The sequence below is a fragment of the Sus scrofa genome, chromosome 1, assembly GCF_054392235.1.
Source record: "Sus scrofa isolate SSC_HxYL_T2T_F1_AM1 chromosome 1, Sscrofa_HxYL_maternal_Yorkshire_Landrace_v2.0, whole genome shotgun sequence".
Lineage (NCBI taxonomy): Eukaryota > Metazoa > Chordata > Mammalia > Artiodactyla > Suidae > Sus > Sus scrofa.
In genome coordinates this window covers 31744749-31767575 of record NC_139383.1, presented here as the reverse complement: position 1 = coordinate 31767575, position 22827 = coordinate 31744749, and the positions used below count along the sequence as shown (strand labels likewise).

Genomic DNA, 22827 nt, shown 5'->3' with positions numbered 1-22827 from the left:
ACCTTTAGAATACGTTTGTGTACAGCCCTGGGACCATAAAAGTGATGTGTATACAAGAAAATAGGAAACAGTTTCTTTTTGTTTGTTTTTTCTTTTTGTTATTGTCTGCTTCAGAAATAATTACTGAAAACTATTTCTAGAAACATTCCTAAGAAGCTGTATCCTATAGAAACTCCAGTCCTGGAATGAGATTGAGAGTTTTGTATTCCCAGTTAATATGCTAGATAATTCTGAGAAAACAACTGCACTTTTGTATTCAGTCTAAAAGTGATATTTCTCCTTATGTAAAGATATTGCAATAAGTAAATAAGATGAAACACTGAAATAATTTTGGATGAAAGAAAAGGAAAAGATTTTTTCCCCATTTTTTGAAGTTTTATTGAAATAGAGTTGATTTACAATGTTGTGATAATTTCTGCTCTTCAACACTGTGATTCAGTTATTACACACACATATCGATTCTTTTCCATAGGGGTTATCCTATTGGGTAGAGTTCCCTGTGCTATACAGCAGGTCTCCAAGGACCATCCATTCCATATACAATAGTGTGTACATGCCAATCCCAAATCTCTAGTTCATCCCTCCCCCACCCCCACCTGTCTCCTTTGGTAGCCATAAGTTTGTTTTTGAAGTCTGTGAGTCTGTTCCTGTTTTGTAAATAAGTTCATTTACACCCTTTTTTAAAAAGATTCCACATGTAAGTGATACCATGATATTTGTCTTTCTCTGCCTGACTTACTTCACTTAATATGATCATCTCTAAACCCATCCATGTTGCTGCAAATGACGTTATTTCATGCTTTTTATGGCTGAGTAATAGTCCCTTGTATGTATATAACACATCTTCTTTATCCCTTCATCTGTCTGTGGACATTTAAGTTGCTTTCATTTCTTTATTTTAAATAGTGCTGCAGTGAACATCAGGGTAAATGTATCTTTTCAAATTATGGTTTTCTCTGGATATATGTCCAGGAATGGGATTGCTGGATCATATGGTAGCTCTATGTTTCGTTTTTTGAGGAATCTCCATGGTGGTTTATACAAATTTACATCCCTACTGATAATGTAAGAGGGTTCCAAGAAAAGATTTTAAGTAAAGTGGTAGCTATAGGTGAATTTCTGTGTCTTACCTATTAGATATTCAACTATCTCACGCATGCTGACTACATACTTAGTTGAGTAAAATTCTAGAAGTGAAAGAAACTGTTCTATGTGTTAATTTTTTAAATTAAAGTTGCAACATGTTTTGGGATTTTTTTTTTCCTTAGGCATGGAACAAGGCAGTTGTAAGAAATATGTGTATCTGAATAAATACTTGGGAGATATTAAAAATGTTAAAGTTGTCTATGGACCTGCAGCTCGATTGAGACCCTCTGATGTTCCAGATAAATACTATTCATGTAAGTATATCTCTGTGCTAATTTCAAATATGATTATCTTCATAGTACACTCTTCTGAATCGTTGTTATCTCTAAGTTAAAGACGATCAGTTAATTTCCTTTTCATGATTAAATCTCCAGGGCTCCTCTTCTGCACCAAAGGGATTTTATGGGACTGAATGTGAGGACACAAGCCTTGGGACCACATCACTTTTATGGTCCCAAGGCTCTAACCACTTACCTATTTGTTATATAGTTAAAGATGTTATGTGAGGAGCTTGGTACAATTTTATGTTATCATCTGTATTTTGCTTACATTGTGTTCAAGATTACTTGTACTAGAGAAAAAAAAACCTCAGAAAAAAGTTAAGCTACATTTATTCAACTTCAGTCAGTGACATTGCATTAAAATAACACCTGGATGTTATAGAATAATATTCCATTATAAGGAGGAATGCTGGAAGAGATGATTAATTCTATAAGCGACTGATTTCTGTTCTCAGAAATGACTTTCTTAAACTGTTCCAAAAAAAAAAAAAAAAAAAACCAATAGGAATGTGTTTTGTGAACAAAGAAGAGGAAATTTTACATTATCTCTTGACCATGTGTCATACCCAAACTGCCAAGAAATTTTAAGTATTCATTGTTTGGAAAGTCAAGCCTATTTCAGAACTGATTGTACCTCTGTTATGCCCTTCTTCTTGATTACCGTCTTTGGTAACTCTCAAATACTAAGGGCAGTTTTGTTTATCTTTTTGTTTCAATTCACTTTGAAATGGAAAGAGAAAAGGGCTTTTCTGATAGTCATCAGCATTGGATTAGGTTTGGGTGTATGCAGTACTATATGTTTCAGTAGATACTGTTGAATATGCATGAGGAGAAATAGATTTCCCTGCTGGAAAATAGTCACGAAAATTTAATATTAACACAGTCACCCAAAGCACAGACTCTAACTTGTACAGTAACAAGTTTTAGTTAGTATTTTTAAAAAGTTATTAGAATAATACATGATTATTACAAAACTATAGAGGCAATGGCAGTCTCATTTCATACATTAAAATATATATACAGTATATGTTCTTTTATCTGGATAATTTTCTCAAATTTATGTAAAGTATAGCTGAAAGGATCATAGCAAGCTAGGCAAGTACTGATTTGTAGCACGAAGTACAATAAAGTACACTGTGGGCTTGCTGTTCCTAAACTATTCTACCTGCCCTCACTTCTAAATTCCCCTGTGTCTCTCTTACTTGGAAATTCTGGAATTATTCTTGACTATCAAAGTATATAAAGTCAAAAGTAACAGTTTTCCACTCTAAATCCTCCTAATTCACAACTCAGTTCCTCTCTCTAGAGATAAGCACTGTTAGATCTGGGAGGTGTCTTCCCAGATATTTGCTCAGCATATTTAAAACACATTCATTCTTATCTTTATAAAGTAAAATTATACAAAATCTACATGGGTGGATGGATAGATGGATGGATGGATGGAAATTTGGATGCATGCCCAGATAGATGGATGTATAGGCAGGTAGGCAGATGGATAAATTGTCAGATGAATGAATGCACAGACATATGAATGATGGATGGTTGGATAAATGGATGTGCTGTTACTTGCCTTTTCCCTTAACAATATGACATAATTGCACAGGCGTGGGGATGAGGGCTGAGTGGTTCCGAAAAATCTGTCTTATTGCTCTCAGTGACTAATATATAATGATTTAAATGATCAGTTTGAAACCCGCCTTGGTAGTTAAATATAGGGTTTGAGTCTGACCTTCTCTATTTTTGTATTATTTTTATTTCTAATGGTAGCATACCATTCAACTATTAATTCTTACCTTTGTCCCCCTTCAGTTAATTATGAAGGCATTGCCAAGAATCTTTCTGTGAGTATATTTTTCCCCATTACCTGGTCATTATGAGTTTTGTGTAAAATATATTTAGAAAACAGGTTCAGTGTTTGTTCTTGGGATTGTAGGATTCGAATCAATCTAATTTTGGAGTATCAGGGCCAATATTTAAATGCTCTGTAGTTTTTAAAGATCTTTAAGGACACGTCCCAATAATGTAGGTTTTAAAAATGTTAAGAATGTATTGTATTTATTGATATTGTTAAATTTATATGACAGTAGAGGAAATGATTGAAAACAATAGGAGGGAAAGCCCCATTGCTGTACTATCATAAACACTGTTAGCAGGGAGTTCTCTGATGGCCTAGCAGGTTGCGGCTCCTGCATTCTCACCACTGTGGCTCTGGTTGCTGCTGTGTAGTGTAGGTTTGATCTCTGGCCCAAGAACTTCCATATACTGACTGTGTGGCAAAAAAGAGAAAAAAACAATACAAAAACCCCCTCAGAGAGAACCTGAAATAAACGTCGCTGTCATTTAAAAAACAAAACAAAAACAAACAAAAAAACACTGTTAACATTATGATACACTTCCTACCAGTCTTTCTCATCCCTGTTTTTTCACATAAGTTTTTGCCCTAGTGCTGGTTTATCTACAGTATTTTTTTTTTTACTTGATAGAAAATTTGTACAATTTGAAAGAAAAGTCTTAAAGTTGTTATAAGAGTATTTGAAAATAAGCTCATCGGTAGTAACACAAATATAAACTAGGGACTGAATCTAGGCATCCTGGGACTCTTATGCAATAATTATGATCTCCTATAAAAGTAAGAATATTCAATATCTTGGAATATTCAACGTGTTCATTATGTAATTGATAAAAACTCAAGTTATTTTTGCATCTGTGACTTATTGGACATACTGGTTAAATGTGAGAAAAAATTCGAATGGGAGTTAGAAAGCAATTTCAAGGGAAGTTTACATTTTAAAAAAATACAGAAATGATATTTTTTTTCTTTGCCTTCTGTAATTTCAGTGCCAGGAACCAAACCAGCACTTCAAACCTTACCTGAAGCATTTCTTACCTAAGCGTTTGCACTTTGCCAAAAGTGACAGGATTGAGCCCTTGACATTCTATTTGGACCCTCAGTGGCAACTTGCACTGTAAGTTGTGACACACTCCCAGATGAACTTAGCTTGATCTGTGAGTAATTCAGGGTAACCATTGGGCCCTTTCCAATAGCATTATTAGGTGAAAACTACAAATATGGTGTTCTTCACTCTATCTCAGGGTCTCTCAACCTTGGCCTGTTGACATTTTGGGTCAGAGAAATCTTTGTGGTGGGAAGCTGTCCTGTGTGTTGTAGGGTATTCGAAAACATTCCTGGTTTCTACTCACTGGATGAAAAAGCACCATTTCTATAGTTGGGACAACCAAGAGTGTCTGCAAACATGGCCCGAAATCTCCTGGGAGAGGGGGGTGTATATAGGGGGTCACCCCCAGCTAAGAATCGCTGCTCTGTCCCCTCACTCCACATTTGTTGAATAACACCTTCGAAATCTAACAGAGGATTAGCAAAAGCTCTTTATAATAATGAGCAATTACCTTCTTCATTATTAGACAGAGAAGTTTTTTCATTCTTGTTATACTAATCCATCAGTGAACCTCAGTTTATTGGTGTGTTAGCAAATTATTTGGATGGTTCAGCGTGTTAATATCTTGAAACTTGATCATTAACTCTTTTGATGATTGTCAGAAAGCCAGGGATGATAAATACCTTTGTCCAGCAAAACCTGAGCAGTGAACCAGAATTCTGTCAGCAGAATTGCATTGTCTCTGCTTTACTAGAGAGCTGTGCTTTTAGTGTTTAGAAGAGGTATATGAAAGAAGAGGAGGTCCTTACTCATGGGGGAACTAATATTTAGTGAATATCTACTATGTTCTAAGCATTTGTTTAGTATAAATCATTTAAGTTTTACAAACCAAGCATGACAAAATTGAAACCATGCGAAGATAATTAAATTGCCAAAGTTGCAGCTGATTAAATAGCATGGTCAGGGTTCAAAGTCATGCTAGTGGTTTTCTCCTTTATATAATTTCAATTATAGCTGATTTTGATTATTTCAAAATTATTGTCTATAAGATGAAAGATGCAGGTGGCTAGCCCCTTAATGCTTTTTGAAAGCCAACTAGTTTTATTTACTTTGCTTAATAATAGCTATTTATTCTTTATCAAAGAATATTTTAAAATATTAAAGAAAAATATTAAATCTTAAAGAATAGTTACTTATTTTTTATTAATGGAAATAATGCCATGATTTTGTCATCCATTTTTCTTTATGAATGGACTTCTCATTGTTAATTTATATTCTATGAAAATTAGGAATCCTTCAGAAAGGAAATATTGTGGAGGGGGATTTCATGGCTCTGACAATGCATTTTCAAATATGCAAGTAAGTAAACCTATAATACTTTTAAAGTTGTAGTTTATGTCTGAAGAAAAAACCGATACATAAAGCTGTAGACTTAAAAATATGGAAGGTCATTATATGTCTTGAATGACAATTAATGAAGCATTTGTTTTCATATAGCTGTTTTACTTTGGATATTAAATTAATAGAATTTGTTAAAAATTATATTAATGTTTCACATATGTAACTTATACCTCATACTAAATTTCTAATAATCATTTTGCATATATTTGTGCTTCAATGAGAATGTTCTTCCACAGTAAATGAAAACCAGTAATTTAATAGGTGAAAGGATATCAGATATGTTCTAAATAAAGAAAATGCCATCCATTTACTAGCCCTTTAAAATTTTCAAAATATGCTCTAATAATTTTCTAATTTGATCTGTACAGTACTGTGTATGTTGGGCAGAGTGAGATTTATATTCCCTTTCACAGTTGAAAGAGGATTTCATCATTCTGTTCTGATCGTTAAGTTAGGAATTGTAGTAAAGTTAAGAAAAATGTCCTAGATGTCCTCATGGTAAATGTACACCAGGGGTTTAAACAATCTCCTAGGAAGTCCACTGGACACAGTATTTTTCTCCTTATCTTAATATAATCAGTTTATACATGTACAGTGGGGAGGGTATAAAACACCTTTTTTTCACCAACTCCATATATAACTGAGTAGATACAGAAAGTAAGGTATAACTTAATTTTCTGGCCATCGTAGGCCCTCTTTATTGGCTATGGACCTGGATTCAAGCACAGCATTGAAGTTGACCCCTTTGAAAATATTGAAGTCTATAACTTAATGTGTGGTAAGTGTGAACAATCCCTTTTCCTACCTTCTGAAAACAGAGCTGTAATAGCATTATCAAAAGGAGGTCATAGGTCAGGCACCTTTGTGGAAACGATATAAGGCAAGACAGACACATTTCACCCTTTCTTCTTCTTGAACAAGAGTCATTGAAAAAATTTGCAAGAGTATAGCTGTCTGATTACTTACCTGTTTCTTCCCTTCGGCTGCATGGTGATAAATTACAGCACTCAGAGGTCTGCGCATCCCAGGGGCCCAGTGCTTTGCCAGCCCCTTGGGCTGAATTAGATGGCAGTTGAGCCAGATCAGGGTGGAAGCCAGAGAAAAGAGTTGGGAGGCTGTGAAGGGTGGACAAAACAGGCGGAACCTCTGGTAGCAGTAAGAGTTGAATGGATGGCAATGTCAAGGGTGTAGAAATGGAAGAGGACCCATTAGGTATATTCTTTTATTTTTTTGGCTTTTTTATTTAGGGCCGCACCCACGGCATATAGAAGTTCCCTGGCTGGGGTCGAATCGGAGCTGTAGCTGCTAGCCTATGCCACAGCCACAGAAATGCCAGATTGGAGCAGTGTCTGCAACCTACACACAGCTCACGGCAGTGCCGGATCCTTAACCCACTGAGCAAGGCCAGGGATCGAACCTGAATCCTCATGGATGCTAGTGAGATTGTTTTCCGCTGAGCCACAGTGGGAACACCCCTTAGATATGTTTTTATTTATTCTGTACCTTCCTAATTCCTACTCTTATGGTCGAGTATTGCATTTAAATATTACTTCCTTTTTTTCTGATAGCAATACTGGACATCTGTAAAACCTTAAATATATGCTTTTAGTGGGAGGCCGTATGCTTAAATGAGTGAATATATCCTGAAACACTTGAACAGTGCCTGGCATATAATAAGGGCTTTACTGTATAAATAATTGCTCTCATTATTATTAAGAGCATGAGTCTTAGACTTGGACAAAGCTGATTTTGAACCTTAGGTCTACTGCATTAGTAGCATGAGACCTTGCATTAGGCGCTCTGATTACAGGCATACCTTGGAAAAATTGCAGATTCAGTTTTAGACCACTGCTACAAAGTGAATACTGTAATCAAGCAAGTCACATGAATTTTTTTGATTCCCAGTGCACACAGAAATTATGTTTACACTATATTGTAGTCTATTAAGTGTTCTATAGCTTATGTGTAAAAAAAACAATGTATGTACCATAATTAAAAGTACTTTATTACTAAAACATGCTAACCATCATCTGACAATTCAGGGTTGCCACAAATTTTCAATTTATAAAAATGCAGTATCTCTGAAGTGCAATAAAATGAGTACAATGTAGAGTTCCCGTCGTGGTGCAGCAGAAACGAATCCGACTAGGAACCATAGGTGGCGGGTTCGATCCCTGGCCTCGCTCAGTGTGTTGAGAATCCAGCGTTGCCATGAGCTGTGGTGTAGGTCGCAGATGCTTGGATCTGGTGTTGCTGTGGCTGTGATGTAAGCCGGCAGCTGTAGCTCCACTTAGACCCCTAGCCTGGGAACCTCCATATGCCATGGGTATGGCCCTAAAAAGACAAAAAAAGAAAAAAATAAATAAAAAGGAAAGTGAAGTACAATGAAACAAGGTCTGTCTGTATTCAGCTACCAAATATTGACAATAACTTATTAAATTGTTTTGAGGATTAAGTAAGAAAAAAATATTAGCCCAATGATTGTCATATGATAAACATTCAACAGGGAGTAACTACAGTTATTATATACATTAAAATTTAGACATTTTTATAGAGAAGTACAGCATATATATCAGCATTTACATTAAAGAAGAGCATGGTCATAAATAAACTACAACCCAGGAAAGAGAGTTTTATAGTTTTATTTCAGGTAAAGAGTTAAGGACTCTTATATCCAGATTTGGCTTTAAAAAACAGTGCCAGCCTACTGTTCATTTGATTTTGAAATGTCTAAATAAATCTTTATTTACCATTCTTGGAATTATGCAGATTTACTGAATTTGACACCAGCTCCTAATAATGGAACTCATGGAAGTCTTAACCACCTTCTGAAGAATCCTGTTTACACCCCAAAGCACCCCAAAGAAGTCCACTCCCTGGTCCAGTGCCCCTTCACAAGAGCCCCCCAGGAGAACCTCGACTGCTCCTGTGACCCCTCGGTAAGTATTCCAAAGAAGTTTAGCCTTGCAGGTATGATTTTATAGTGCCCTCTGCATAGAGTGTGCTGCAGAAATATGTAATGGTCAAGTTAAAATTTATGACATATTTATTTATAACATTTATTTTCAATTCTAGTCACACAGGCAGACCTTGGTATTATTTATTTTCCCTTCTCTTAGTTTTTGCACTCTTACTCTATTTTTATCCCCTCCTGTTGAGACCAAGTTGCAGGCTGGGAGAGATCTAGCTTAGTCCTGGAAATACTGAATCCCAGAATCCCGCTGACATCCTAGCAGTGAGGTCTTTTATGAATTGATCACAATATTCCTTCTCTAAAATATATCCCAATCTATTTTAAATGTAGAGGGAAAATACAATTTTTTGGTATGAAATGGATTTGTGACACTTTCCCTTTATTACTCCTGTCTTATGTAGTTGTAAGAAGATAAAAATAGATGACAAGTTATCAACAAAGTTGACAGTGTCCATTAAAATGAACTTGGAGTAGTTCATTTTATGCTTTCCTTTTTGTTTTAGGCTTAATTTGAGCTTGTAAAAATATTAAGAGTAAAGATAAGAATTATAAACCATCAATTATATTCCCATTTTCAATGACTTGTGTTATGCTATGATAACAGTTTTGTCTTTTTGCCATTGATTTGCCTATTCTCTCATCCTTTTCATTAAAAAAAAAAAAAAACCTTTCATTTGGACGAGATGGTTTTAATTTTATCTTTGTTCTTTGATGGAATAATTGAGCTGTACAATTTATTTGTTACAAAATTAAAGCATATCTCTCAATCCTAAAAAACAGTATTATTAACTTTTTAGATTTTGCCAATTGTGGATTTTCAGACGCAGTTGAATCTGACCATGGCAGAAGGTAAGACATGTTTACTCTTGAGTTTGGAATGTGGAGTAGGCTTTTTCTCAACAGTGGGAAACACAGAATTGATTTGGGGTCATTGTTTAAGAACAACCAATAAAATAAGGTAGCAGTGGAGGACCACCTGATGAAACAGATTTCTTTGCTTGACCGTCTAGACTTTTAGTCATAAGGAAAGAAGATGTGTTTACAGTGGAAACAGCATGTAATATAATTAGTGGAAACTGAATCACTCTTTATGAACTTAGTGGAGGTGTTTTGAGATTTTGAAGATATTTTTAGGTTTATATTATAATAGATTCTCAGATTTTTAAAATACCTGTTAACTTTCTATCTCACTTTGTTCTTAATTAATTATCAGAGTGCAAATTGATTACTTATCTAAAATTATTTCTTTATAACTCTGGAATGAAAATTAAGAATATGCAGATAACCGATGAAATTTGCATATTTTGCTTCACTTTGAGACAGTCTCTGATCCTTAAGTTACTTGGCTCAGCTTTTTTTCATTCTGGAGTAAAAAGGTGAATTATGCACAATCCTCACTTGAACTTCTCTATGTAAAATCTCTATAAACGTTCAGATTATAAATCTTCGATAGCCCCAAGGTGGCAAAGTGTGGCAAAGGATGACACTTTCAGAACTGAGTAGATATGGGTTTGAATAATATGAGCTTAGGAACCGTATGTCCATGGAAAAAGTATTTACACTCTGTAAGTTGTTTTTTCATCTGTAAAATGGGTATATAACTTAATGCATAGATCTATAAGAATTAAATTCAGTGACGTATGCAAAATATTCTATAAAGCATCTGATGCTTGGCAAAAGGACAATAAATGATATATATGCTATGATTTCATTCAGTTTAGTCTCATAATTTCAGTTTTGAACTTTTGCTTTCCAAGTACACACACACATCACTCAGAAAATTTTCTTTCTGTAGTAGGTGCTAGAGAATAAGTAATAAAGACAGTGTTAAAGAATTTTAGTAATATAATTTAAGTCCTAATTGCTGAAATTCCTAGCAATTTCTTGTAGTGTCCTCTTGTGATGTCTTAATAGTCCATCAATCTTCATAGGCAAAAACTAGAGTGAACCCCCCTTTTTTTGTTTATGATTCTTCTCTTGGAAATTAGTTGGGGATTTTTGTTTTTTGTTTTCTGTTTTACAATTACAAATAATTTTTCCATAGTGTTAAGTAGAGGAAAGACTTAGATGAGTGTATCATTCTATATTATCATGTAACGCACACTAAGTATGTTTGAATGGTGGCTTCATTTTCCCCCTGTGACCCAAGAGAAGGTCATTAAGCGAGGCACTTTACCCTATGGAAGACCCAGAGTTCTGCAGAAGAATAGCACCGTCTGTCTGCTTTACCAACACCAGTTTGTGAGTGGTTACAGCCATGACCTCTTGATGCCCCTTTGGACATCCTACACCGTGGACAGAAATGCAAGTATCTCATCTTTTTAGCTGTGTGATTCTTTCATGTTACCCTGAAGCAAAAACATGGACAGCATAGTTCCTCGCTGTCCATCTTGGCTCTGTAATCAGTTCCCAAATTAGGTTCCTGAATGAGGAATCAGAAGATTACTGAACTGGGGTTCTAGCTCTGCCACTAACTATCTACGTGACTTTGAAACCCCGAGCAGATTTCCTCCCCTGCAAAATGAGGAGATGCAGTGAAGATTTCCCCTCTGTTTCCCCCTTTGTTTTACTTTTTGAGGAGTCTAATTTCTAATTTCATGTACTCAGTTTTAAAATCAGTCATAATTATTTATCTCTAAATACATAGCTGCGTAAGGACAAGGAATCCCCTCAGCTGCCCAAATCTTCGGGGGTCCTTAGTGATGGAGAAGGCCATTAAAGCTCAGTAATTTCACGGCATATGCCATCTGCAGAAAGACCCCCCACCCCCGACCCCCAGACCAAACTGGGAGAGGCCAGGGATCCTGTCTACCACCAGGCCAGAGGAACTTGGCCTTGGAAGCAGTGGGGGAAACCATCGCAGAATCAAACCACCATTCTCCCTCCCTCACCCTCACCCCTGGGTGTTGTGCTAGAAAGAGAAATGATGAAGAAAAGAGGCCTTGAAAAAGAGAATGGGGGGAAGAGATGGGATTTATTTTATTTCATTTTTTTTTTATTTAAGGATTTTTTTCCCCCATTATAGTTGGTTTGCAGTGTTCTGTCCATTTTCTACTGTACAGCAAGGTGACCCAGTCACACATATACCGATACATTCCTTTTTCTCACATTATCATGCTCCGTCATAAGTGACTAGATATAGTTCTCAGTGCTATACAGCAGGATCTCATTGCTTATCCATTCCAAAGGCAATAGTTTGCATCTATTAGCACCAAATTTTCAGTCCATCCCACTCCCTCCCCCTCCCCCTTGGCAACCACAAGACTGTTCTCTATGTCCATGATTTTCCTTTTTGTGGAAAGGTGCATTTGTGCCATATTTTAGACTCCAGATATAAGTGGTATCATATGGCATTTGTCTTTCTCTTTCTGACTTACTTCACTGGTACCAGAGTCTCTAGTTCAATGCATGTTGCTACAAATGGCATAGATCTTACTTGGGAATGAAGCTTTAACTAGATTGACCAGATTTGCAGAAACAGAGACTGGCTGGCAAGCTATAGGATGCCCTTAAAGGATGGAAACAGGATTTGAGAGAGCTTAGTGGAGTGTAGAGTTGGATTTAAGAAATAGAGCTGTTGTTAATACTCACTGAGATTGTTAAATAAAAAAATAGGGAAATAAATATGTGTATATATGTAATTTCTGTCTGTGTGAATGTATTATACACACAGATATGTATAATACACACATTCACATATTTATGAAAAGCTCCTACCTTAGTCTTGATTTTTTTAAAAAAATTTTGAAAGCACTCTTCAAACACTTTAAATACTTTTTACTTGGCTTTATCGGTTCTTATCCTGTTCATTATTGTTTAACACCTTAATTATGGTGTTGTTTGACTTTGTTTGAATTTTCAGTTTTCTCATATAATGAAAACTGCAAACAGTTATGGTCATCACCACTCCTGAAGTTTTTCTATCACATTGTTGTTCAGAGACTTTTCTCCTCACTACCTTTTGGCTGTGTTGAATGTGAAAGATAGATTCAGATCTCTTGAAATTAGTAATTCACTACTTAAAAGTTTGAAACTGAGTAGTAGACAAAAACATTATAAACAAAATTAGCACAGTGTTGTAGGAAAATATTGGCACATATACAACAAGCAGTTAACATCTTTTTTTTTTTTTTTTTTTGTCTTTTTGCCTTTTTCTAGGGCCGCTCCTGCAGCATATGGAGGTCACCAGCTTATGCCAGAGCCACAGCAACGCAGGATCCAAGGTGAGTCTGCAACCTACACCACAGCTCACGGCAACGCCGGATCCTTAACCCATTGTGCCAGGGGAGGGATCGAACCCGCAACCTCATAGTTCCTAGTCGGATTCGTTAACCACTGAGCCACAACGGGAACTCCGATATCTTTAATATTGTAGAGACTTTTTCACACTTCAGTTAGAAACAAGATGAATACACTTGTAGAAAAATGGAGCATGCAAAGGACATGAACAGACAGCCAGAGCTCTGTGATTTTATGATGTGGGTCACCTTTATTCATAAAGCTCTCTCCTTTTCTTCTGTATGCCTGATTCCTGATGGTTCTTTTCATTTTGTTCTTCAGGACAGTTTCTCTGCAGAAGACTTTTCCAACTGTCTTTACCAGGATCTCCGAATTCCTCTTAGTCCCATCCACAAATGCTCATTTTATAAAAATAATGCTAAACTGAGTTATGGGTTCCTCTCCCCACCACGTAAGTCTCCTCTCTGGCCTTCTCCTTCCCTGATGTTCTTTCTTTCTTCTGTGTCCTTTTCTTTCTTAGACATCTTATACATCTTGTTTATTTAGTGCCAAAAGTTGTGAATGGGAAATAGAAGTATTAGGGAAATTTTTCAAAACTTTCAAGTGTAAAACTTGAGTTTTGGAAAACTTTTTTTTTTTTTTTTTTTTTTTTTGTCTTTTCTAGGGCCGTACCCACGGCGTATGGAGGCTCCCAGGCTAGGGGTCTAATTGGAGCTACAGTGGCCGGCCTACGCCACAGCCACAGCCTTGCCAGATCCGAGCTGCGTCTGCAACCTACACCACAGCTCACGCCAACGCTGGATCCTTAACACACTGAGCAAGGCCAGGGATCGAACCCGCCACCTCATGGTTCCTAGTCAGATTCGTTTCCGCTGCACCACTATGGGAACTCCTTGGAAAACTTTTGGCTTTTGTCTAGAGGGTGGTCGATTTCATGCAGGCACTGTAGGTAGAACATTCTTCACTTCTCTGCATTTCTTTTAAACAGAATTTGAGAAAACTCAGGTCAGAAGGAAGCATCAGGGTTCTCAGGAAGGAGGTATCATTTTGCTGTTTAAAAGGAAAAATGTGATTTGTCCAAGAATTGGGTAAAGGAGAGCCTGAGTGTGCTGGTTCTTTCATGGATACAGAGCCCCTTGGGAATGGCTTTTTTGGGAGTTAAGTGAGTTAATGAGAAGACATATTGAGGCTGGCCTTAAAAGGCAAAACTCAGAAGGCTCCAGGTGCTCAAATACCCTCTATATCCAGTCCAGTCCCCAGAGCAAGCTTCTGAAGTCAGAACTTGGCTGTTGCATTATAAAAATAGACAGGTCCAAACCAAAAGTCCACACAAAGAAGCCTTGTACAGCATTTCGAGGCAGACGTCCTGTGATGTTTTTTTCTGGGTAGTAGATGTTATTCTGAAGCCAGATACTCTCTTTTTTCTTTTCACTGTGAAAGAATTTAAGGGAAGAAGATTGTCAGTACAATACACTTTAGTTGAAATGAGGCAGAGGAGGTAAAATTTGAGTATGTTTAACGTGGGCCCTTCATATTAAAGTTTTTGTTTTCTTTGATAAATTCATCTTGCAGAAGACAAATTCAAATTATTTTTTTCAAGGGACTTGACCAAACTTCTTGTATTTTCCCTTGCCCTAGTTGACGAGTGTAAGATAATACTCAGGTCATTTTTTAAAATGCCACCCCTCATGAGAAATTATAATTTCCAGTCTTACTTGTGAAGAATAAAATAGTTGTCTTTGTTATTTTCTTTGTAGAATTAAATAAAGGTTCAAGTCAAGTATATTCTGAAGCATTACTCACCACTAATATGGTACCCATGTACCAGAGTTTTCAAGGTAAAAAGTTTTAATCTTATATCTCATAACTTCAATGAATTTCCCTAACTTATGGATATGATTTGTATGTAAGAAGACTGATACTCTGAATTAGATAACTAAATATTAAATATGTTCTTATAGGTTTAACTTTGAGAATACCAGTACACAAAAAATTCTACAAGTATTAGAATTATGGTATATTCCTATATTTATCATTATACTTTGTATATAAATGTTTACAAATATTTGTGGTAGAAAAAAGCATGTAATGCTTTTCCTAAATTATCTAGCTAATGCAATCTACTAGCATATATGTTAAATTTCAGTCTGTTTCCCTTTTTAACTCTTGGGAAGTTCTTGGTAATAGTTTTCAATTTTAAAAATGAATAGATTTTACGTCATTATTAAGTATTGCAACATTCGACTCTTGGAATACATATACATTTATACTTTAAGTGATGTGGAATTTCAAAATATAGAGCACACGAGGAAATTTTTACTCTAATTTATATCTAGAATACCTTTGAATATTTCAAAAGGAATATTCAGCTATTGACCATCAGCCCGGATAACCTGCCTTGTTTGCGCTCATGACTGTTTTTCTTCTTAATGGTGATAATGGGCACAGGTGCCTGAGGATGCAGATGTTCAGGGATGCTTGAAGTACAGCCGATTTCAGCATTTGCCTGTGAGCCCTTCTAAAGGCCAAAACTGAGCCAAGAGAGTTTTGGCCTTTTGCTTAGACCAAAGCCAAACTTGACTTTATCTCCAGTTACTACAGATGCTAATTTTGCATCATGCTGTTGATTGATTTCACATGACAGCATGACACCTTGTTCTTTTGAGACTCCACTGTCTTCCTTCTTGTTTCAGTTATATGGCACTACTTGCATGGCACCCTCCTGCAGAGGTATGCTGAAGAAAGAAATGGCATCAATGTTGTCAGCGGTCCCGTGTTTGACTCTGATTATGATGGACGTTATGATTCCTTGGAAACTCTGAAGCAGTAAGAACACACTTCATTTACTCTTAAAAATAGCTATGAAGTAGGATGACCATCCCGTTGAAGTCAGCAGAACCTTTTCTGTCTGCTACTATTCATATTTATGTATAGGACATTTCTGATACTGCTGGAAGCCTGTTGAAATATCTGATTATTTTGGCGTTTTACTCAGTGTTCAATAACATTTTTTTAGATGGCAGTGGTGTTTCTCCACCACCCAGCTCAGATGAATAATTCTGGAGTTCAGAACTGAACTCTGCCATGTGTTAAGGAGATAATATCAGTGTTTCAAATCTCTGCATGTGGCTGCTGTTACGATCTTGTCCTAGGAGTTCCTGTCATGGCTCAGTGGTTAATGAATCTGACTAGGAACCATGAGGTTGTGGGTTCGATCCCTGGCCTTGCTCAGTGGGTTCAGGATCCGGCGTTGCCATGAGCTGTGGTGTAGGTTGCAGACGCGGCTCGGATCCCACATTGCTGTGGCTCTGGTATAGGCCGGCGGCTACAGCTCCGATTCGACCCCTAGCCTGGGAATCTCCATATGCTGTGGGAAGTAGCCCAAGAAATGGCAAAAAAAAGACAAAAAAAAAAAAAAAAAGAGATCCTGTCTTAACTAACATACTGCCCAGTAGCAGATGAAGAATGATGTAGTGTGGCTGGAGGCATCCTGAGCAGAGTTATAAGCATTAGTGCCCCAGGGTCGCCCTTAGTCAAATGCCACAGCCTTTACCCAACTCTGCCGGGGGCAGGGGAGTGAGGTGGGGTGGGGTGGGGTGGGGTGGGGGAATGATCCCATGACCTTCTTGAGAAACCATCAGGGGAGCTGCTTTTATAAAGGAGGGGGAAGAACATTTTAGGGACTGGTTGTTCTTTATTAAAACAATAGATATAAGATGTTTTGAAGCAGTTTTGCTGTTCAGACTGTAAGACGGGAGTTCCCATTGTGCCTCCATGGTCTCAGAGGTAAAGAACCCGACTATTACTAGTATCCTTGAGGACACAGGTTCGATCCCTGACCTTGCTCAGTGGGTTAAGCATCTGGCATTGCTGTGAGCTGTGGCGTGGGCCACAGACACGGTTTGGATCTGGAGTTGCTGTGGCTGTGGTGTAGGCCAGCAGCTCCGGCTCTGATTTGACCCGTAGCCTGGGAACTTTCATATGCCATGGAGTGTGGCCCTAAAAAGCAAAAAAAAAAAAAAAAAAAAAGGGGGCTGTAAGACAAAGAGAACGAAACATCCACTGAGATTTCAGCCCCTTTCTGAGAACCACTCTCTCAGGCTGATTTAGGGATTACTGTTTGCACACATACACCTGTGACCACATCCATTTGTCAAATTACAGGTTTCTTTTTAACTGGGTTCCTTGAGGCATAGGCTCCCCTGTAATGCCTCCAAGGTGGCAGCAGTGGAATGGGTAAAGAAGGGAACAACTTAGCTTTCCCACTCACAGCTTCAACTGGAGCTCTGTATTTGTTGTGGTTCCACATAAGATTTTATTTAAAAACAGCGATACCATTCCCTTAAATTTTGAAAGGTGCTAAAAAACAAACAAATCTATTTTTTTTCCCCCAAAACAAACTCTAGTTTTGAGACCAAAGGAAATAGGAGAGTTAAAATGAAGTAAATGTATTACTTGGGACATCTTTGAGAATATGCTTCAACTTAAGAAAAAAAGTTATGGGGTAGGAAAAATAATCAGTTAAAGGAGAATTCACAGCTTCTGTGAAGGAACTGGAATGAAAAAAATCTCAAACCATTTCTCTCTCTTTCACTTTCTGTGCATAGCTGCCTGGAGCCGAGGCTATCAGTAATGCTTGAGTCTTTGTTGTACATATTCAGAACTGACATTTTTTTCTTTTCCTTTCTTTTCTTTCTTTTCTTTTCTTTTTTTTTTTTTTTTTTTTTTTTTTTTTTTTTTGTCTTTTTTAGGGCTGCATGCATGGCATATGGAAGTTCCCAGGCTAGGGGTCTAATCAGAGTTGTAGATGCCGGCCTCCACCACTGCCACAGCAACACAGGATCCGAGCAACCCCTGCAACCTACGCCATAGCTCAAGGCAACACCAGATCCGTAACCCACTGAGCAAGGCCAAGGACTGAACCTGCATCCTCATGGATACCAGATGGGTTTATTATCGCTGAGCCATAATAGGACCTCCTCATTTTTTCTTGAGTGTCTCAACTCCAGTGTGTTAAAGTAGAATTATAAAAAAAATTCCAAAGGTCAATAAATTTCTATAGAAAATGACATTATTTGGCTTGTGTTTATCTGTCTTCTTCTCTCTCAGTCTGGCAGGAAATATTGAGGTATTCTGATGACTGATGTCTTACAATAAGTTTAATTATTTAACTTAATTTTATTTAGGAATGTATTTTACTAAAAATACACTTGAGTGATTTTTCGTTAAAAGGAAAAGCATTATTTCTTACAGTGAATACTGCCATATTTTACAGAAACAGCAGAACCATCCGTAATCAAGAAATCCTGATTCCGACTCACTTCTTCATTGTGCTAACAAGTTGTAAAAACACATCCCAGATTCCCTCACAGTGTGAAAATCTAGATACCTTGGCTTTCATTTTGCCTCACAGGACAGATAATAGTGAGAGCTGTGCGGTAAGTAGTCTTCATTAATTTATCTTAAACATCGATATGCAAAATATTTGTGTGTGTCTTACATCTAACGTTACTGTGGGAGAAAAACATAATTGGAATATACATGTACTTTGAAATTACAGGATGGTTTTAAATTTGATCCTCTAACATGACATATCTTCAGAGAAGATCATTCATGTCTGTCAAAAACATCAAATGGAAAACCTTACACTGGCTACGTATGGCCTAGCCCACTAAATCCATGAATGCATTCTGGACCCTCCCCTGCAAGGCCAGGCTGCCGTAGGCTTAGGCGTACATTGCACTGAGCAAAATGATGTTAAGCGCCATGAGCCAGGCATTGAGTTCCTTTTCCATCTGTACCATTGCAAAAGCCATTATACCTCTATCTTGAAGATAAACATTTCATCAAGTTCTATAATGGCAGTGGTATACCTAGAAGATACTAAATACTCGAGTTGAACCAGAAAGAGGATTATTTGAAGGTACTTACCGATCCCTTCTGTTCTCATCTCTGAAGTCGTGCCTGAGGTTTAGCTGGATGTTGGCCTGGGAGAGCAGATGCTTTACCTGTTCTTTTTATTTATTCCCGACATTGTTGGCACAAATGGAAAACATCTCCCGGCCTGGTCGTCTCCTGAGTCAGGGCTGTTCCCTGGAGAGCCAGACTGAGGATTGCCGCAGGGAAGGAGACTGGGTGGAGCCGCGGTGATGGCTGGTAGATGATTGGAGGCCAGTAGGAAAATGGAAATTATTGGTCTGTCTCTTTTGGGGGGAAAGTCTGTATTTATCAGCTCCAACTAATAATGTCTTAAGGATACATGAACCTTTGTTGAAGGATGCCCTTAAAGTACAATCATAGCACACCAGCCAGTGGACACTTTCTTTATTCAAACTTCTCCAGTAGCCAGTTTCGGAAAAATTTATACCAACACATGGATATATAATTTCCAGCTCAACTGCCTGCCTCAGCTACCATCTCTGCTTCCATGTGGCAGAGCATAAGCCCTTAATTCTTTTTTGATCTCATATTAGCTAAGACTTCACTACCTCACCAGAAATGAAAGTGGGTTTGCCCCACTTCCCCCAACCTTTTCTCCATTGTACCTATGTAGATAACTGATTCTGATAAGAACTAGCATTTTTTAAATTAATTTATTTTATTTTTTATAATGATTTTTATTTTTTCCGTTATAGCTGGTTTACAGTGTTCTGTCAATTTTCTACTGTACTAGCATTTATATAGTGCATTTGCATACATCATGACATATGATCTTCAAAGCAACCTTGTAAGGAGGGTGTAGGTAAGAGACTAAGGATTCAGATGTTACATAACTTGCCTCAGTTTACCTGGTAGGGTAATGGCAGAAGCAGGGCTTGGATCCAAGTTTCTTTATGTTAATTCCCACATTCTTTCTACCAAGGCACGTTGCCTCTGTTTTCCAGCATTTTTAAGCCTCCTCTGTTTTCCAACATTTTTAAGCCTACAATGTTGAAGTTTCTTTCACTAATACAGTACATGAACATATGCTCCACATACATTTTTCCCAGTTTCGATACATCTAATTAAGCAAACATCTGTGGTATATATTAGACGGTGAGTTACTCTAGAACAGGGATTATGCCTAACAAATCTCATGGCATCTGCCCTTTATGAGCCAAGATGTCACGGCTGATGAGAACGGAGGAGATGGAGAGTTTATAGGGAAAGTAGATCGACTGTTCTCCAGTGACTTTTCTTCCTTTCCCACCCTCATAGCATGGGAAGCATGAATCCTCATGGGTTGAAGAGTTGTTGAGGCTACACAGAGCTCGGATCACAGATGTAGAACACATCACTGGACTCAGCTTCTATCAAGAAAGAAAAGAGCCAATTTCAGACATTTTAAAGTTGAAAACACAGTTGCCACCCTTTAACCAAGAAGACTGATATTTTTTTATTTGAAAAACACACCGTAAATCTTTTTGAAAGAACCTTCTGTTTTATACATCCTCTGTTCATGCTGTTGCATTGTTTGGAGACTGCCGACCAGAGTTAGAACTGGGAATCCTCTGTGATACACGACCATCTCAGGGAAACTTGTGGCCTCAGCAAAGCAGTAGGAAAGTGTTCCTATTGAGTCTTGCACATGTTTGAATGTGTAAGAATTGTTCAAATTTGGGAATAAAGACAGACCATACCTAAAACTGCTCTTCTACTTCTCTTAAGGGCAGAAGTGAATGTTGTCTGGTCACCAGATGTTCAAGTCTTATTATCATTAATAAATTTCTCTGATGCTGGCAAACCCTTGACTAATGAATAGGGCTGGAAAAGTCCATGTTTCATTAGTTTATTCATAAGCATTTAGTAGTGATTCTGGATTTTCTAACTTGGAGTTTCATTTATTTTAATTTTGTTCAGAAAAGCTAATGGAAGCAAAAATATTTCTGAGTCCCTATTTCTATCTTTCTGTACACCCCCTCAAAGACCAAAACATTTAATCCTGTGTTATTTTTTAATTGTGACTTGGCTTCTTTAGATTTAGTGGTCCTTTCAAGTTAAACTTTGAGGAAAGATCTATATTGAGTGTATCTACCTTTTATAAAATTTTATTCTACATTTGTACCAAAAAACGAAATGCACTACTGTCCTTCCCACTGGTAATTAACATAGGTTGAAAATAACTCCCAAAGTGGTTATTTTAGACTGTTAAAAGTGTGTCTCATCTTTGTGAAACTTTAGAGAGCTTGTCAACTCACGCAAGGTGGCATTTTTCTTCCAGATAGCAGGAATGTTTTCCTTTATGCACAAAAACGATCCAACCAGCAGCAGAGCTATACTGTTCTGAGCTTTTAATTTTGAAGTTCCATTGATTTGAATATAGTATGTTACCATCACGTTATATCTTCTCAGTAGTCATGATAAATGAATTTGATTTCTCTACTTCATATACCATACCCTTTAGTACCAACCTGTGGACTTTCAAAAGCTATGCTCATTTTTGGCTACTTGGGTCTGATTTAAGTATTATATTAATACACCAAAGATCTATTTTTGTCCTTCAATAACATAGGTACCACAAAGACTTTTAGATAATACAATTTGCATCTGAAAAGTTTTTAATGATTTAGAAAATTTTAAAGTATTTTTTTCCCCTCTGTTGTTCAGATTGGTTAATTTCTGTTGTTCTCTCTTCAAGTTCATGGATTCTTTCCTCTGCCTAATCCATTCTGATGTTGAGGCTATCCATTGATTTTTATATTTCAGTTATTATATTTTTTATTTCTAAAATTTCCATTTGGTTCTTTTTTATAACTTTGATTTCTTTGCTGAGAATTTTTATCTCTTGCTGCGAATTTCTATGTTTCAAACATACTCATAAATGCTTCAATGTTTCAAACATACTCATAAATGCTTATTGAAGCATTTTTATGATGATTGTCATAAAATCTTTGTCAGATAATTCTGACATGTGTCTTTGCATTGACACCTATTGTCTTTTTTCATTTAAGAAGATTTTTCTGGATCTTCGTGTAATGAATGATTTTCCACTGAAATCTGGATATTTTAGGGATTATGTATGAGACTGTAGATCTTATTTAAACCTTCCGTTTTAGATGACTTTCTCTTGTCATCACCCTGGCAGAGGAATCGGGGGCACTGTCTCATTATTGCCAGCTGTGAAAGCGTCCAGTTTCCTTACTCAGCCTCCATTGGCACTTGGGGTGAGATGAGACCCTTTTTACTGGGCAGAGGGAATTTAGTTTCCTACTGGAAGGCATCCCAGACGCCTTCCTGTCTGGGATGTGCAGGGCACCTTGTTACTGATGCTGTGGACAGGAGTGGCAGGGAAGGCTTTATTATCAACAGGTGAGGATAAAATGATCAGCTTTCTACTCAGCCTTCTCTGACGTCATCCTGGCATAGGACTTGGGGCACCTCTTCACAGCCTGGCAAGCCTCTGTCTTTGCTGCATGGTTGGAGTCATGGTCTTTTCTGTGGTGTTTGGCTGGAGTGGAATGGTTATTTTTTTCTCTCTTGCTAAGCTACTCCTTTTCTGGCCTTTTGGCTGGAGAGATAGCAGGCCTTTCTTGGGGCCTCTTTTCATTTATACTCATTGGCATTTCCAGGTTGCTGACTTCCTCTGTTAGCAAGTCTGAGATCTATGAACTAAAAAAAAAAAAAAAAAAAATCCAGGGGAACTCATTAGTTGTTGAACAAATCAATGTTGTTCCTTGGGTCTTGAGGTCCCTAGCCTGTCTGCATTTTCTCCACCTCTCATAGTCTGTCTATATTTGTCTTATGTATAATAACTATGCTTTTTATCTGCACTTAGCAGAAGGATATCTACTTCTTTGTAGAAGTGTCTCATTGATTTTTATATATTCTTCAGAACACATGCAGACACAGTTGCCTCTATGTAGAGCATCTTAGCAGATCTTAAATGGATAGATGCCTTTCCCCTTTTCTA

The 22827-nt window shown here is 37.3% G+C and overlaps 1 protein-coding gene and 1 long non-coding RNA gene across 5 annotated transcripts in view; one reads left to right on the top strand and one right to left on the bottom strand.

The window, feature by feature from the left end:
- ENPP1 (ectonucleotide pyrophosphatase/phosphodiesterase 1) overlaps window positions 1-20661 on the top strand; it is a 69910-nt gene extending 49249 nt beyond the window's left edge. For 2 of the 4 annotated variants that reach the window (XM_084956132.1, XM_021087933.2), the window contains exons 13-25: window positions 1269-1400; window positions 3237-3268; window positions 4266-4393; window positions 5614-5683; window positions 6416-6503; window positions 8495-8664; window positions 9497-9548; window positions 10849-11003; window positions 13260-13389; window positions 14696-14776; window positions 15632-15764; window positions 18214-18376; window positions 20136-20661. In XM_084956132.1, coding sequence (XP_084812258.1) covers window positions 1269-1400; window positions 3237-3268; window positions 4266-4393; window positions 5614-5683; window positions 6416-6503; window positions 8495-8664; window positions 9497-9548; window positions 10849-11003; window positions 13260-13389; window positions 14696-14776; window positions 15632-15764; window positions 18214-18376; window positions 20136-20306 — 1505 coding nt within the window. In that variant the 3' untranslated portion in view covers window positions 20307-20661. The remainder of the gene's footprint in view (window positions 1-1268; window positions 1401-3236; window positions 3269-4265; window positions 4394-5613; window positions 5684-6415; window positions 6504-8494; window positions 8665-9496; window positions 9549-10848; window positions 11004-13259; window positions 13390-14695; window positions 14777-15631; window positions 15765-18213; window positions 18377-20135) is intronic. The other 2 variants (XR_014803396.1, XM_021087944.2) reach the window with 2 other exon arrangements.
- LOC146406011 (uncharacterized) lies at window positions 11673-19091 on the bottom strand. The gene is made up of 2 exons (XR_014803497.1): window positions 18870-19091; window positions 11673-14369 (listed from the first exon to the last, which is right to left on the bottom strand). It is a non-coding gene; the product is annotated as an uncharacterized LOC146406011 (long non-coding RNA).
- Window positions 20662-22827: the final 2166 nt, after the last annotated feature.